This window comes from Amia ocellicauda, chromosome 2 (genome assembly GCF_036373705.1).
Source record: "Amia ocellicauda isolate fAmiCal2 chromosome 2, fAmiCal2.hap1, whole genome shotgun sequence".
Classification (NCBI taxonomy): domain Eukaryota; kingdom Metazoa; phylum Chordata; class Actinopteri; order Amiiformes; family Amiidae; genus Amia; species Amia ocellicauda.
The window spans coordinates 39,495,495-39,512,976 of NC_089851.1; the positions used below are offsets into that span (position 1 = coordinate 39,495,495).

Sequence of the window (17,482 nt, forward strand, 5' to 3'; positions counted from 1 at the left end):
ATCTACAATATACAATAAACTGTTCACAGAGGGCATGTAGTCAATGCAATCAGTATGAATTCAAGGATTTGTCCTTGAGATGAAGTGCTAAATTATCCCCAATCAGCCTCTGTTGGAAAGCCACATCTCAATAATATTTTTTGAGGCACTAACATCTACACTGGTTAGTTTTTTGGTCCACTTGTCTTGTTTAAATTGAGTTCTAACAGGTTGTAGTGCTAGATAATCAAAACTAAGTGGCATATTCACAGGGCTTTTAAAATGGATCTCAATTTAAATAATTTGTGTTATTTTGTTACTTTTGCAAAAGCTAAATCCATGTATTAATTGAAACCATACAGAAAAAAATTTGACCAAATATTTTGGACGTTTATTTATCTTTTATTTTGGGGCATCTTGCCATATATTGATATATGTTCGATATGCATATTGTAAGTAACATAGCCCAACATGATATCACAAAGCTGGTATAGAATTAATGTTCTTCAAGGAAATTCAGACTCTGTTTAACATATTATATTGGATCTATAGGTATGAGCGGCTGACGGTTTCTTATTAAAATGGATAAAGACACAATTTGGCACATACACACACACACACACACACACACACAGACACACTGATTCATATATATATATATATATATATATATATATATATATACACTCACCTAAAGGATTATTAGGAACACCTGTTCAATTTCTCATTAATGCAATTATCTAACCGACCAATCACATGGCAGTTGCTTCAATGCATTTAGGGGTGTGGTCCTGGTCAAGACAATCTCCTGAACTCCAAACTGAATGTCTGAATGGGAAAGAAAGGTGATTTAAGCAATTTTGAGCGTGGCATGGTTGTTGGTGCCAGACGGGCCGGTCTGAGTATTTCACAATCTGCTCAGTTACTGGGATTTTCACGCACAACCATTTCTAGGGTTTACAAAGAATGGTGTGAAAAGGGAAAAACATCCAGTATGCGGCAGTCCTGTGGGTGAAAATGCCTTGTTGATGCTAGAGGTCAGAGGAGAATGGGCCGACTGATTCAAGCTGATAGAAGAGCAACTTTGACTGAAATAACCACTCGTTACAACCGAGGTACGCAGCAAAGCATTTGTGAAGCCACAACACGTACAACCTTGAGGTGGATGGGCTACAACAGCAGAAGACCCCACTGGGTACCACTCATCTCCACTACAAATAGGAAAAAGAGGCTACAATTTGCACAAGCTCACCAAAATTGGACAGTTGAAGACTGGAAAAATGTTGCCTGGTCTGATGAGTCTCGATTTCTGTTGAGACATTCAGATGGTAGAGTCAGAATTTGGCGTAAACAGAATGAGAACATGGATCCATCATGCCTTGTTACCACTGTGCAGGCTGGTGGTGGTGGTGTAATGGTGTGGGGGATGTTTTCTTGGCACACTTTAGGCCCCTTAGTGCCAATTGGGCACGTTTAAATGCCACGGCCTACCTGAGCATTGTTTCTGACCATGTCCATCCCTTTATGACCACCATGTACCCATCCTCTGATGGCTACTTCCAGCAGGATAATGCACCATGTCACAAAGGTCGAATCATTTCAAATTGGTTTCTTGAACATGACAATGAGTTCACTGTACTAAACTGGCCCCCACAGTCACCAGATCTCAACCCAATAGAGCATCTTTGGGATGTGGTGGAACGGGAGCTTTGTGCCCTGGATGTGCATCCCACAAATCTCCATCAACTGCAACATGCTATCCTATCAATATGGGCCAACATTTCTAAAGAATGCTTTGAGCACCTTGTTGAATCAATGCCACGTAGAATTAAGGCAGTTCTGAAGGCGAAAGGGGGTCAAACACAGTATTAGTATGGTGTTCCTAATAATCCTTTAGGTGAGTGTATATATATATATATATATGGTGCAGTGTGTGATGGACGCTATGCCAGGAAGCTTCCCCCTTCTAAGACATATACAATAAAGTGCTGCCCAGTGCATGGCATATTCCACACCTGTCTGCTTTAGACACAGGGACACACTTGTGGATTGTGAAAGCACCCTTCCTTACAGCATAAAAGGACAGCCCCTGGATTTCTATATTTGCATTGTACCTGAGGGGAAGTGTAGGAGGGCCAAAGGAGTGCTATTTAACTGCATAAGGCCTACGATTACAGCTAGGACCCTGATTTCTGACCCACGACTACAGCACTGTCTCCTTGATTATAACAGATACCTGTATGCTCTTGAGTGGTTTAACTGGGAAACTATTTAGTGGCCCAGAGGCACATGGGAACTTCATTCCCAGTTTCGGTCAGTGCCCTATATTGGGGCTAGGTTTAATTTTGGTCTTGCGGCCTTCTTCAAAACTCTTGTTTTGCGTCGGCCCTGCAACACATGTATTCTCAGCATCACGCTCCAAAGACACACCCACAAAACCGCTAGCTTTGTCACATTATGTATATACTGTATTATATAGAAATAATATTGTGAGCAATAATTTAGGCAGCACGTAAACCCTGCTTTATGACGAACAAACAAAAATTGAAAATTTCTGTCGACAAAGTAGGTATACTAGACATTTGTTAATTTACTCATTGTTGTAACATTATTTGGACCTCTAAACACAAATATTCTAATTTCAGGGATCCTTAAAAAAAGTATGTATTAGCATTGCCTCAGTTACTGGTCTTACAGCCCATAAAACCAACCCTGAGACTGACTAAATTATTTTTTTCTATCTTCATGAAAGTGGCTCACAGGGGAGCTGGAGAAGTTGGAAGGTCAGTTGCACCTTTTTCAATTGTTAAATACACCTCTTCCTCTTCAAAGATAATTCACAAACTATTCTGTTTAAATAGTCTTACAGCTGTCATTCAAACTGCGTTGATAATAGTTGTTATCAATGTGACAAATAATAGGCTACTACTACTAACAATAATAATGAATTATATAGTTCTGTTCAGTATGCAGCTTTTATGGATGATCAAACCTGTTCATATATAGCACAGGGGATTGTTTCGGTTTATCTACTTTGTATGGTAAAAACATCACTTTGCACAGTCTATACTCACTGGTGCTTATTTGTATCATTTTCAGTTTCAGAATCTGAGTCATTCTCCATGTGATAAAGGTTATAATAATCATTAAACTGTAACACACATCCCCATACACACAAAATACACAATTACATGGTATTCCTAAGGCAAGCAAGTTACGTTATGTTAAATTTATGTTATCACCAAGGCTTTTCAATCATCTCCATTTTTTTTCCTGCCAGCTGCAACAAATAAATATTGTTTGAAGTGATAGCTTTGTTTGAAGTGATAACACGTTTTTATCAGATTCGATATCTGGATCTGTCACTTGCACAAACGATCGTCATTGAAATTTGTATTCCTAATTGAATGGCATTCAAAAAAACAAGCACAGTCTATAAATATTGTAGCTGGACTGTAGCTGTAATGTGTACAATCCTTGGTTTCTGTACTTTGAGGAAGGGGTGTTTTGGAGGGGATTTGGCATAAACAAAAGGAACAATTTAAACTCTTAACATTAAAGATCACGATAATGTAAAGCATTTTTTAAATACATTTTTATCTTAGTTTACCTTTAACTTCATGTTGCAAACATGTTTTTAGTTTGTAAAAAGACACATTAGGTTGTTTGAGAAAACCTTTTAATGCTCAGCAAGCCACTGAGCAGCTCAACATGTCATCTAACAGGAACCCACCTACAGTATTGTACCAGTTAGCTAAGCGGTATGTTCTGGAAAGTCTTGTCCTATCATGAGCCAAGTAAGGGTGCGGTCACACTCGAGTTTCCCATCTTTCTTAGCTTTGTCAACTCACAAACATCATTTAATGACATCCTGGTTCTACAAACGATAATAATGTAAAGTGTTTTTTATTTTTTATGGTAGGATATGAAATGATCTTTACTGGACATCTTCATAACTGTTTATTTATGTTTTGGGGTGGAGGAGCTACTTTTTAATGGTATGCGTGTTTCTGAAGGCCCAGCCTGGAATAATGTACCCTAATAATGAGGTATGGAGCAAAAGGCTTTTGCTATAGGCTTTGACCGTCTTGGTGACCTGATTATGTCAGAGAGTGTCAGCCGCCAAGACACTACAAAAGCAAAGAGCATCCCATCAAATCCATCTCCAGAATAATCATTCTTACTGCTGCAGGCTTGTTGAAAGCACAGGATCCATCTAGCCTCATTAGCACCATTTAGCATCAAGAGGCTCAAAGAGCAAACACACAAGCTCTTTGTCTTGAATTATGCACCAACCACAGCGCTGAAATATGTACATTTCACTGCTTAAGTGGATAAACAGACACACTGCCTCAATTAGAGCACTACAGTACTTGTGCATAATATCACACATCAGAAGTAGTTATCTAAGGCAAGCTTCACTTAACGACTGTTATGTTGTCACCCCCCCTCCACCTCTTAACTCCCTGGGATATTCATTTTAAAGGTTACAGATACTGTGTAATAGAAAAAAATAACAAAAATCAAGTATTCCTTTTTACATTCTCATCTAAAATGAAATGTCTTTAATGCAGCGCTTTTCAATGTGTGAGTAATTATTTACATGACCATCCCAAACCCAGAAGCTCCCTGTGCTGATTGTTTATCATAGTTGTGAGTGTCTTCATTATGTAGAAAGAGGGTAAAAGTCTTCGCTCATTTTCTAGCAATGTTTTGACACTTCCAAACAATACAAATGAATGGATGCTGCATCTTGAATGTTCTCTTATTCCCAAAAGACAGTCCTTGGGGATTTTTGAATATGACTGAAATCTCTTTTTTCTTATGCATTATCTATATGTGTAAAGTACTTGTACATAGACACTCAGTGGAGTGTACACGTAATTGGCTTCAGTTTATTATTGAAGTATATTTTAAGAGTCTACAGAATTGGCAGATATACAGGGAATATCCTAATGCAAAGCATAACAATGCAAACAGTGACATCTTAAACAAAATAGATCCACTGTTTAAAAATGCATAGAGCTGACATTAATAAGCATCTCACATTTGTAAGCGCTCAATATATCTCTAAAGCTATACATCCCATTGATCCAAGATTTGGTATGACACACTTTTATACAAAGACAATTATGGTAGTAATATATTTAAATATGACACATTTATTTTACTTCTACAGCACACTACTGGACTACGACATTGTAAAATTATTTCAGAGCAAAGGAGCAAATATATTCTACATATTTTAAATGAAAAACATTAAAGCTCAATACTATACTGCACTAGATTTGAATCACGTAACAGTTAATGGCACAACAAATATTTCTTCACACATAAACAAATATAATTTATACATATATATTTGTATACATATAGATATACACACACACACACTATATATATATATATATATATATATATATATATATATATATATTTATTCCTTCTCTCTAGACACAGAGCAGCTGAACCTATTACTCACACCATTATTTGAAGCTTGTTATAAAAAAGAATACTCTCTTGATGAAAACTGTGATGAAACAAGGGTTAAGGTAAATAGCATAGGGGTTGGCGCAGAGGGCACATTGTCCATACAATCTTCCTTTAATATGTGTTGTGTGCACCTGCGATAAGATGATTCATTAGATAAGGCCTCACTCTGACAAGCATCATCGTTCAAGCCTCTGGGTACTGATGGAACAATTCTGCACCCACCCTGTAAATATGACAAGGTCAGCGTTTTACTGAGACTCACAGAGTTAAGAGGAAGTAAGCCTTTGTTTATTTCTGGAGAGTTGAACATGCTGCAAATATACCAGCAACGCGCCTTGCAACGCCACTCCTTATACATAGTATACTCCACAAAAAAAAACCTGGACATCACTTTTTCATTCAATCGCTCTGAGCCCCTTCAATCGGTGCACTGTGGCTGTGTGACGAATTTTCTGTCTAGAGATGTTGGTATGTGCTTCGTCTGTTTATGTAACATACGTTTTGGTAAGTAATCAGTTAAGTGGTCCATGAACCAGTGTGCCCCAGGAAAACATGTTTACTCAGCAGCTGCCGACAAAACATTCAGAATATTGTCCTTTTTTCAGTGTACCAGATATTCATTTGCAAGACCTTGTTAAATTCACAGCTGAGTTTGAATGATCTGGCCAGCTTTGTGACTGGAAACCTCAGTCAGCCAAAAATGTAGCGGAAGTAAAGAATAATTAAGTAAACAAAGCAGAAACTACTGGCTTATTTAAACATAATCTCTTATAATGGAAGACAGTTAAGTCAAAATAATGTGAAGCTCACTAACAGAGCAAGTCCCATTATGATTATTTATTTTGAAATAATATTAAAAAATCATTCTGTGCTAATACTTTAAATAGATCAACAAAAGCAAAGTGATTCTATTTTCATGCTTTTCTTTGGATACCTTCAACTGTGGAACCAAAGGCTTTTCCCCATCCAGGGTTAATTCATGTTTAAGTATTTATGAGAGAAATAACACAAGCTTCTGCCTTTATTATTATTATTTTTTAAAAGATATAACACACCTCTATATTGTGTTCAAGATAAATGTGTCAATGGTCCTTACAGTCTCTTGTTGTTGAGGTAAATATAATATTTAGTGGAAATAATGATTACTTCATACTATATTCTCTTTGATGCTCTCTTTCAATGCAATGGTGTGATTAAAAACTAGAAATTGTGGACTGACAACCAGGTTAGGTTCTGGAAATTCACCTGTGAAATTTGAAAAAGGGTGTGCACTCAAATGTAATCATAGTTGGGGGAAAATAAAGATTAAATCATCATAATCACAACATTTCGTCTTGGAAAATGTTATCAAACTCATTTGACTCGATGTCTGCAATCTTAAACCATTTTCAATGTTGCTTATTAAGATCATATTACCCCTTTTCCATCTAACAGGGTTCTATTATAACATGAAGCCCCACACTATCTGTTTCCCACCACTGTTATATAACTGCACAGCAATGTGTGGTTTACCTTTGCAAGGAGAGCTTTACTATGAGCTAAGAAAAGTGTTAGTGCCAGGAAAAACAAATACAGTGACCACTAAACTGACCAAGTGGCTGGCTATCTGGGGGGTTTCTGCGTAGTTGTAGTGGGTGATTAATCTGGCATTTTGAGCCAATTTTCCTTCCTGATGTTAATGTGGCACCCTAGCAAATGTAGAAGAACATATGATCAAAAATGTAACTGAAGTTAATATTTCAAACAGCTCTTTAAACATTTTAATGAGGGTTCTGGTAAGTAGCAGTGAATCCAACAGTAGCTCTGATGACCCAGCACCAACAATACAGTTTTCACCAACCTGTCCTTGTGCATTGGTGACTAGCTGTCCGGTGACTCCTTGGAGTCCTGACAAGGCGTTGCTGAACGCTTGAGAGCCGGTGATGGAGCCCATGGCTGCCGCTGCAGCTGCTGCCTGGCTGGCTAGTGGATTGAGCTGAAAAACACAAAAGGAAACAAGTTTGGTAGTGCCGCAGTGCATGCCGGAACTTGAACCGGTCGAGCGTTTACACTGCCAGGTTCAAATACTACCGATGCATTTGACCCTGATCTGTACAATCTCCCTGAGAGGTACATTTGATCCAGTCTCTGAGCATTTACACTGCCATTTCTGAGCAGGATCAAATGCTACCAATCCGGATCAAAAATGGCAGTGTAAAGGTGCCTATTAATTGCATGGTGTTTCATATTCAATTCGAAATATTCAACCCTATATAACTGGAAATCTCAAATTAAAACTCCACATTACTGGTAAAAATAGCCCGTTAGTTATACTCATGGGCCAGAACACAAGGAGTACACATAAATACAGTATATTAGTTGTAAAGGCACGTCCTCTAAAAGCGAATCTCCGGTTTGAACTAGAAGCTCTCTAGGAATGTTTTTCCTTTCACAAAACTATTTGACAAAATTACCCAGTGGAACAAAGGTATCTGGCATATTGTGTACAGCTGGTCCAGGTTTTTGAGTATGCTACTGGATAGTTAACTACAGAGTCTAAATCCTAAAACAATACACAACCCACAGCACTTTCATAAGTCGTTCTGTGAAAGCTCTGTCTTATGACCTCCTTTATTTTATCTGATGCTAACAGAGCCAAACTGAAGCTGGACAAGAAGTGAAAAAGTGGTCTGTTTACAGCTTTAACAGCTTCTGTAGCCCCCTGTGAATCTTTCTGTTCGGTCAGTGGTTTCAGAGGGACCCTGTCTGCTCAGACCACATACCTTTAACAATAGAGGGAACAAACACAGCAATGCATCACAGTAACCTGTCCTGTCACCTTCACAAACCACTTTGACTAAGAACTATTGTCCATTCCCTTCTCCTTATATATATATATTTTTTTAAATTACACTCTTTATCTTTGCATCACGAAGCCCACTACATTGTCTTGTAATAAACTCATCTAGACCCAGAAATTAATATGGAGTGCCTTTTCACACGGAGGTCTTGTTGTTTCTACAGGGCAGCCCTATCAAAAGCACACTACTGTTGCAGGACAGTCCACTTCAGGATTGATCACTCATGCAACTTTTAGATAATGGGAACAAGATTTAAGTAGCTGCATTGTTTAGGTTGATCACATAAGAGCCTCATCTGTGGTCTACAAACTAACAAACTACAAGTAACAACTTCATGCAAATCAATAGCGAAGCATGTTCTTGTCACAATTGCCAAATTTGAAATTCTTTATGAATAAGGCAACATTTAAAAAAAAAATACATATGGTTGCGGGTCCCAAAAATCTGCAAAATATGTATTAATTAATGTAGTAAGTTAATTAATGATATTAATATAATTAATATAGAATGTGTCTACTGTAAATAACATGTAGCCTGCTAAATCAGTATCATGTATACGTATGTATTTTAGTAAGTTTACATGTTTTTTCCTCCCATTGTGACTTAATCTTATATGGTACTATTTACTGTTTATTGCAAAAATAAATTTCAAAAATTAGATTTTTATATTTATAAACCATAATTACTAGAAATCTTAATGAATCTGTCAGTTATAAAAAGTTAACAGATCAACTTACTATTTACTATATTTTTTTTTCAATATAATTACATTGACTGCAAGCAAATGTACAAAACCACCTACAAATGCTTATCTTTATTATCTATATAACATTCCAAGTGAAACTTTGACTGCGTCAAAATACAAACTCAGTCATCAGGGCTCTAAGAAATCAAAACATTGAGGAAACCTATATAACTATTATTAAATATACAATGCTATATCAACAATTCGACTCCACCACCACGTCAACTCTTGAAGACGTTTTGAAGACTTTGGACTGAGAAGAAAAAGGAATCAAGTTAGATGGACCCTTTTTGATCAACTTCATCATCATATTTGCAAAAGCACCTGAAGACCTGCAGCTTCAAATTCAAGAACTCTCGGATGCAAGCAAGAAAACTGGACTGAAAATGAACTTGAGTGAAACTGATATTACATTTAATAGCTTTGTTAAATCTAAGAAAAAGTAAGAAGATCAATGGATACTACCAGTGCTCACTTATGACTGTGAAACCTGGTCACTAAACCCACTAAACAGCAACTGTAGATGAAACAAAGAAGCATGGAAAGATGTATGCTTGGAATAACTTAACTGAAAGAGTGAAAATGTGAAAATGGCAATGGGTCAGATATATCGCAAGAAGAACAGATCAAAGATGGACAAAGGAAGCTATCGAAAGGATATCAAGACATGAATAAAGACCTAGAAGGCGACCACATAAAAGATGTGAAGACTCGATACACTTTACAGGCATGGCATGGGAAGGGGAAGCTATAGATCAAAGCAAATGTTTCATCTTGCGGAGACCCTCATCCAGCTGTGGATTGATATAGGCTGTTGGTGATGATGATAATACAGTATATGATATATATAATTATATCAGATATATGCACTGATCGTTGGTGGAATGTTTTTGATTCCAGACAATAATTTGTTTCTGTAGGGACATTGGAACTTGAGGAACACAGGGTTTAGAATCACCTCAAGGACATCACAACTTGAAAGGCAGTTCAGAGTACATTAATAACATACATATTACAGTTTTCAAGGATTTGACTTAAACAAAGGTCACCATTTTGATGTTTAAAGATTGTTGTAATGTAAACCTTTTTCCTATCCACTATTCATCTTGTATTAATCCATTACCATGAAAGCAAGTAAAATAATGCTGATGTTGATGCAGCCATGACTTGACCCTGACCAATGTGGAGTGCAGTTGTGTAGGTCTTCATGATTCTGTCCTATATTGATTAAAACAAACTATTGTAGGAGGCCAGCATTGCACAATGTAATTTCAAAGTATTATCCAGGCAATTCATGCCAAGCAAACTGATTACAACCCATACACTGTATGATTATTGCTTTCAAAATCATACTGTCAACAAGAATGAAGGAAGGAGAACGCTGCAGCACTATACTCTAAAATATGAAATTACATATTTGTATTTTCTCAGAGTAAATATTAATAACCACCAGGTTAATTAAAACAAAATCCTCAATCCAATAGTAAGAACACAAGACGTCTAACCTGGATCAACCTTGAGACCTTCCCTACAGAGATATGGTCAGATCTCCCTTCTGAGAAGTGGCGGAACCCAATATAAGTCTACAGGAATACAAACCCATTATTGTTATTATATTGTACCATTTCATAATGCCATATATACAATATGCATACAGTACTTTCAATTTAGAAAAGTAGTCATGCTGTACAAATATGCAAGAATGTATTACAAAAATATGTTTAGAAATCTACATACCATGTTCTAACATGCATCCCCTTTACTCACCTTCAAATATGTTTAAAAACTACGATTTTAACAATAAAACCTCATAAGAAGAGTAGCTTTGTTAGGTGAGACCATTGCCATCACCATTTATTTTTATTACATCCCATGACCATATTTCATTACTGTTTCTGAAATATAATGGAAAAAAAATGTCATGTGTGATCAATACTTTTCCATTGACAGTAAAGGTTAATCACATTAAATAAGACACTACATTTCTTTTTTTTTTAAATCTTGTTTTATGTTAGCAGCATGGAATTGCCAAAGATTGATATAGCTTGTTCTCTGAAAGTCATCAGCAGATAGTTTTGTGAAAATTGTTGATAGAAAAACATCTATATATCTTTGTATGTATGTATGTATGTATGTATGTATGTATGTATGTATGTATGTATGTATGTATGTATTATTATTATATTTTAAATACATTTTACTGATTTAAAATTAATTAGTTTATTCATTTAACACAGGAAATTTGCCTGGCATATTTTAATTTCAATGTGGCATGCATTCTTGGGTAAAGTATATTATAGTTTTAGACAACTGCCTATTTAATGTGATTTTCTTTTCACACCAGTCTTTCTAAATCATAAGGCAAGCTTGTGCTGATAAATTATCTTTAACGTCTTAAAAGTCAGACTTGCAGATTTATCAAACTAACTGTTGCCTATAGTAAAATAGATTACATTCTTTAAAATTAGATTACTATTCAAACAGGGTCTAATTAAATAAAAAATATTCTTGCTGTGCATCAGTGGCATAACTGCATGTGAATTTCACCCTGCCATATTTCCATTGTATCAAATCTAAAATAGCATGCTGTGTCAATCAAGCTTCTCGCAGATCTTGTTTCTCACAACTATGACGTGGGAGTTATTAAATCAAGCAATATTAAATCAAGGAAATACTTGTGACAAACCAACCTGCAAATGCTCTCGCTGCTCCTCTAGTTTTAGACAACTTCAACGTTGCCTAAATGGTGGGCTGTCCTCTGAGTAAACATGCCAATGAGGAACTACCACATCGCCTCAGATCAAAACCCCTGAATTTGAACTGTCCAATCACCACGGACTAGGGAACTGTGAGAAGAGCTGGTGTGCTCAATTAAAAAAGGTCCACATACACATTTGAGAGCACAGAGATTCAAGAAGCTCAGAAAAGGATCTGAAATGATAAAGAAGTTACTGAATTTGCTCCCAACTGACACATGGCTTCTAACTTCACCTTTTCTCTGTGCGCTGCACTCTGTACCGCTAAGGAAGGCCTCAAGAAGTCAAACCATTCTGTAAGATGCAAGAATAATCCTAATCCAGAAAGGAAAACAATCCAGCAGCTAGACTTGACTCTTTTATATGAATTCCTTTTAACTTTCATTGCAACGCATTCTTCAAACTGACTTTCCTCTGATTGACAGACACCTAAAAGTTGAACTCTTTCACCACCCTGGAAGGATGCAGATGTCCTCTGGAGTTTGTCCTGTAAAACAATCTGTCTAAAGCCTTGGAACTGCAACACTTATCACAACTTCTTGACAGGAGTGAATTGAGTTGAATTGAATTGAAGTATTGATTCAATATTCATCATTTTAAGGACTCAATAGCATCATTTAAGCATGCATACATTTATGAGTCATATAATCTGTTAAGATATTATCCCCATTTATTCCATGTTTGAGTTTAGTGAGAATTATTGTAATAGTTTATTGTGTGTAACTCTTACATGAATTAGTGGATTCAAAGACATCCCAACCTAAGCAGAACTGTAACTATATTTTTAGGCATTAGATAATGGCACTTATTAGTTACAAACATAGTTATAATTGTGTACATACATATACCATTAATCATTGTTACACATTAAGTACATTGTAATAATGCATGATTACACTGTTCTTATGAGTAATTGCAATGTAAATACACTGCAACTTAGAGTTACAAAGTTGTCTTAGACATTCAACTTTTAAAAAACAGAACAATTGAATACCAAACACCTCTCCTGACATTAGCTAGCTATCATCAATTAAAGCAATGATAAAATGCTATGTATAGTAATCTGTGCAACTCACCTATTGTTTCCAAGGGTATCACTTGCCACTTTTAGCAGCAAGTAATGTTTGCATCTGACTATCAACAAAAATATCCTCTCCACAAATGCATTTGATCCTGGCACACTGAGAACAAATGGCACAGGAATGGAATGCATTTACAATATACAATGGGTATTGTGTTTTCTGATAAGGTATTGTGTTCCAGCTTCGCATGTTCTCAGGTTTATATTTGACGTCAGTGCTTTCACATATGCCATGTTCACTTCTCTGATTTTTCCGGTTATTACTATAATGCGGAAACTGAATGTAACATAGAAAGAAAAAAAATGTTTTACATCTGATTTGCAATCATTTTTATTGTACAAAGTTTTTCTCTTTGGTTTTGTAATGGGATGGAATTTATTTTTAAACAACCCCTGTTATACAGAAGACATTGAATTCTAAAAATCACACACTGTAACATATAGCATTGGCTACAGTTGAGTCAGCACCATCCATTTTTTCATCAGTTATGCAAATACAAAAAAAAAAATCTGCCAGCAGGAGTAAACGTTGCAAAGTGGACAGCGAAAAACAAGCTTTTAATCCAAACTGGACAGAGGATTTTATTTCTATTATACCATCTCATTTAAATGCAAAACCTCTGTATTTAATATACCAAACCGAGAATCAGTCTGTACGGTTGTGAACATGAGGCGTTACTTTGGATTAAAACACAGTGACTTACGCCTAACCAGAGACAATAACATTATGAACCGCGTGCGCCGAGTGCCTCTGATTCCACAGCAGTGCAGAGATTGGAGGTTATTTACGACAATTGTCTGTCAGCACTGCTTTACAATTTTATAAAACAACAAATACATGTCTCTTGCAGAGGTCGAATCAAGAGATTGAATTGACAGATCTCTCTTTTTATTTGATGTTTTATTAAGGTAAAATCATCAAGAAAGAATTTGAATGCTTAATAACATTAGAAACCTACACCACAGTAGAGATTGTTTAATTCGTTTAGATTTGCAGAAAGTAAACCTACATCTTCGAGATGGAGCTCCCACCATGATTGGCAGCGATACAACCATCTCTAAATACTCTTCATTGCATAATTCACCAGACTGTCCTCTATGGTAAAGTGTCTGTTGCCTTGTAAAAAAACTATGGATTTTGTGATGAGATTAGTGAAGTACTTACAATCAACGTCTAGTTTGCAACATTGCCTTTTTAAAGCTCTTTTACAAGATCTTACAGCCGAATACAGTGACTTGCTGCTTCACAATGCCGGTAGAGTAAAGTGTGTATGTTAGAAAGTTGTTGGGGCTCTGGTTGAAATAGTGGGTGCATTTCCCACATTGTGCGGTGTTGCTACAGACAGATGTCCCTCGATTAAAACATTGCAAGAATTCCTAAACAATGTGATCAGTTTTTTTAAATGCTTTTTTTGAGAATTGTTAAACACCATAGAATTTATTTTTTAATTAATTGTGATCAATGGATCAAGGTTTCAGTTGGAAATTATAAGGCTCCAGAGCTCAGAAAAGCCAGAATGTAGCCATTCATCCTTTTAACAATGCTCAGATCAATTTATCTCCCTGAATCACTGTTTTCTTCCATGAACATTATATAAAACAAACACCGCAGTTGCCAGGCAGATGAGCATCTTCATCAATGTATGCACCTTGCCTTGACCTCCTTCAAACCACTCTTCCTAAAGAGATTATTGATGTCTTCTCTCACATTACAGATTGCCACAGAATGATCATTTATTTATAACATGTTAAAAGATAGAAACACTAATACTCATGTTGAAACATAATTTATGTATGTATTTTGTGCTCTCTGTGCAAAGGGCCTAACACTTATTCCAAACTAGCCTGTGTGTCAGGGGCGTGTGGGGGGTTGGGGAAAGTGCAAGCCACTGCCCCTTTAAGAAAGTTTACAAATGAGAGGAAGCCATTCAACCCTTGTGCTCATTTGGTGTCCATTAATAACTAAGTAATCCAAGGATCATGTCCAATGTATTTTTAAATGTTCCCACATTTTCAGCTTCAGCCACATCACTAGGGTGTTTGTTCCAGATTGTGACGACTCTCTGTGTGAAGAAGTGTCTCCTGTTTTCCGTCTTGACTGCCTTGAAGCCCAAATTCCATTTGTGTCCCCGGGTGCGTGTGTCCCTGCTGATCTGGAAAAGCTCCTCTGGTTCGATGTGGTCGATGCCTTTCATGATTTTGAAGACTGGAATCAAGTCCCCACATAGTCTCCTCTGTTCCAGGGTGAAAAGGTTCAGGTCCCTCAGTCTCTCAGTAGGACTTTCCCTTCAGACCTGGAATAAGTCTGGTTCCTGTCCTCTGAACTGCCTCTAGAGCAGCGATATCTTTCTTGAAGTGTGGAGCCCAGAACTGTACACAGTATCCAGATGAGCTCTAACTAGTGCATTGACAAGTCTGAACATCACTGCCCTTGTTTTAAATTCTACACTTTTGACAATATACCCTAACATTGTGTTTGCCTTTTTTATTGCTTCCCCATATTGTTTGGATGGAGAAAGTGAGGAGTCCACATAGACTCCTAGGTCTTTCTCATGCGTTACTTCATCTAGTTCTATTCCTCCCATAGTGTAATTATAGTGGACATTTTTGTTACCTGCATATAATACCTTGCACTTGTCCACATTGAATTTCATCTGCCAGGTATCGGCCCACAACTGAATATTATCCAAGTCCATTTGAATAACCTGAGCTTCCGAGATTGTATCTGCAGAGCCACCTATGTTAGAATCATCTGAAAATTTTACAAGTTTGCTAACTATCCCAGAGTCCAGATCATTAATATAGATTAGAAAAAGCAAAGGCCCTAGTACTGATCCCTGTGGAACTCCACTAACAACCTCACTCCAGTTAGAAGCAACTCCTCTAATCGACACCCTCTGTTTCCTAGACATCAACCAGTTCATAATCCATCTACTTACATTACCCTGAATGCCTACAGCTTCCAATTTGAGGATCAGTCTTTGGTGTGGAACCTTATCAAAAGCTTTAGCTTTGAAAATCTAAGTATATCATATCATATGTTTTCATGTGATCTACAGCTGCAGTTGCATTTTCAGAAAATTCTAATAAATTAGTAAGACATGATCTGCCTCGTCAAACCCATGTTGACTATCTCCAAGAATATGGTTTTCATTAAGATGCTCCTCTATTTTCTGTCTAATCATTTTTTCCAACATTTTACAAGTAAAGCAGGTAAGACTGATTGGTCTGTAATTTCCTGGCTCAGTTTTGTCCCCTTTCTTGTGGATTGGTATGACATTTGCTGTCTTTCCGTCAGTTGGCACATCCCCTGTTCTAAGTGTCTTTTGGAATATTTGAGATATAAATAATTTCCCTAATTTCTTTAACTACTGTTGGAAATATACCCTCTGGCCCAGGTGATTTGTTTGTTTTTAATTCTGCTAGTCCCTTTAGTACCTCCTCCTCATTTATCCTGATCTCTCTTAGGGTTTGACTGGACTGGTTGCTAACCTGTTCAATCAATTGCTGCTTAATAAACTGCCATTTAACTTTTCTGTCTAATTGTTGAGACTGTGGACTCGGAAGCTCAAAGTGTGGACTAGTGAGCTCAAAGTGTGGATTAAGTTAATCAACAATAAATCTGCAACTTTAATTAGATGATTTGTAGGTATAATCAATTGAAAGATCAAAGGATGACATCATGGAAATGTTTTAAGGTTATTTAGCTGTCATTATACAAACGTCAATGATTCTTTCTGATCTTCTTGCTGCCTGTCTGATATAATTATACTGCCTGGAGGGGACTCAATCATTAGGCTTAGGCCTTAAGCTGTGGAGATTTATTTTCTCCTATAACATTTTGTATTGTTTTCAGTTTCAGAGTCAGACTTGGTGTCATAATAAATCAGCATAAATATCAAAGCAGCAGGAATTATAGTGCCTTTATTTTAGCCAAGAAGTATAACAAAACACATGTTATTATATAATAATAACTAAAATATTTAGTTTCATTCACATGGCACTCTGTGGTCCAGATTTTATTTCGGGTTGTATACTTTTTGTGTACTCAACAATACTGCATGTCTGGTTGTCATGGATACTCTAGTATGGCCCCTGCTTGCACCCTACAAAATTCATATTTGTAATAACCATTAAACATTAACGATGCAAATCCCGACACCCAGATGCATATTTTTTGTGTTATACATACAAGCAGTTACAATCATTGTGAAATTTATGTTATAACCAGGGGTCTAAACTGAGTGTACCACACATTAGGAACACCTGCTTGTTCCATGAAATAGACTGACGAGGTGAATCCAGGTGAAAGCTATGATCCCTTATTGATGTAACTGGTTAAATCCACTTCAATCAGTGTAGAAGGGGAGGATACAGGTTAAAGAAGGATTTTTAAGCCTTGACACAATTGAGACATGGATTATGTATGTGTGCCATTCAGAGGGTAAATGGGTGAGAAAAAAGATTCTAGTGCCTTTGAACTGTGTATGATAGTAGGTGCCAGGCGCACCGGCTTGAGTGTGTCAAGAACTGCAATGTTGCTGTTTTTTTTTACGCACAACAGTTTCTCGTGTTTGTCAAGTATGGC

General features: G+C 36.7%; 1 protein-coding gene across 1 annotated transcript in view; it reads right to left on the minus strand.

Annotated features, from left to right (window-relative positions):
* The window catches only part of pou6f2 (POU class 6 homeobox 2), a 166,009-nt gene that overhangs the window by 27,118 nt on the left and 121,409 nt on the right, over positions 1–17,482 (minus strand). Inside the window, exon 5 of the mRNA XM_066689500.1 lies at positions 7,313–7,447. Coding sequence (XP_066545597.1) covers positions 7,313–7,447 — 135 coding nt within the window. The remainder of the gene's footprint in view (positions 1–7,312; positions 7,448–17,482) is intronic.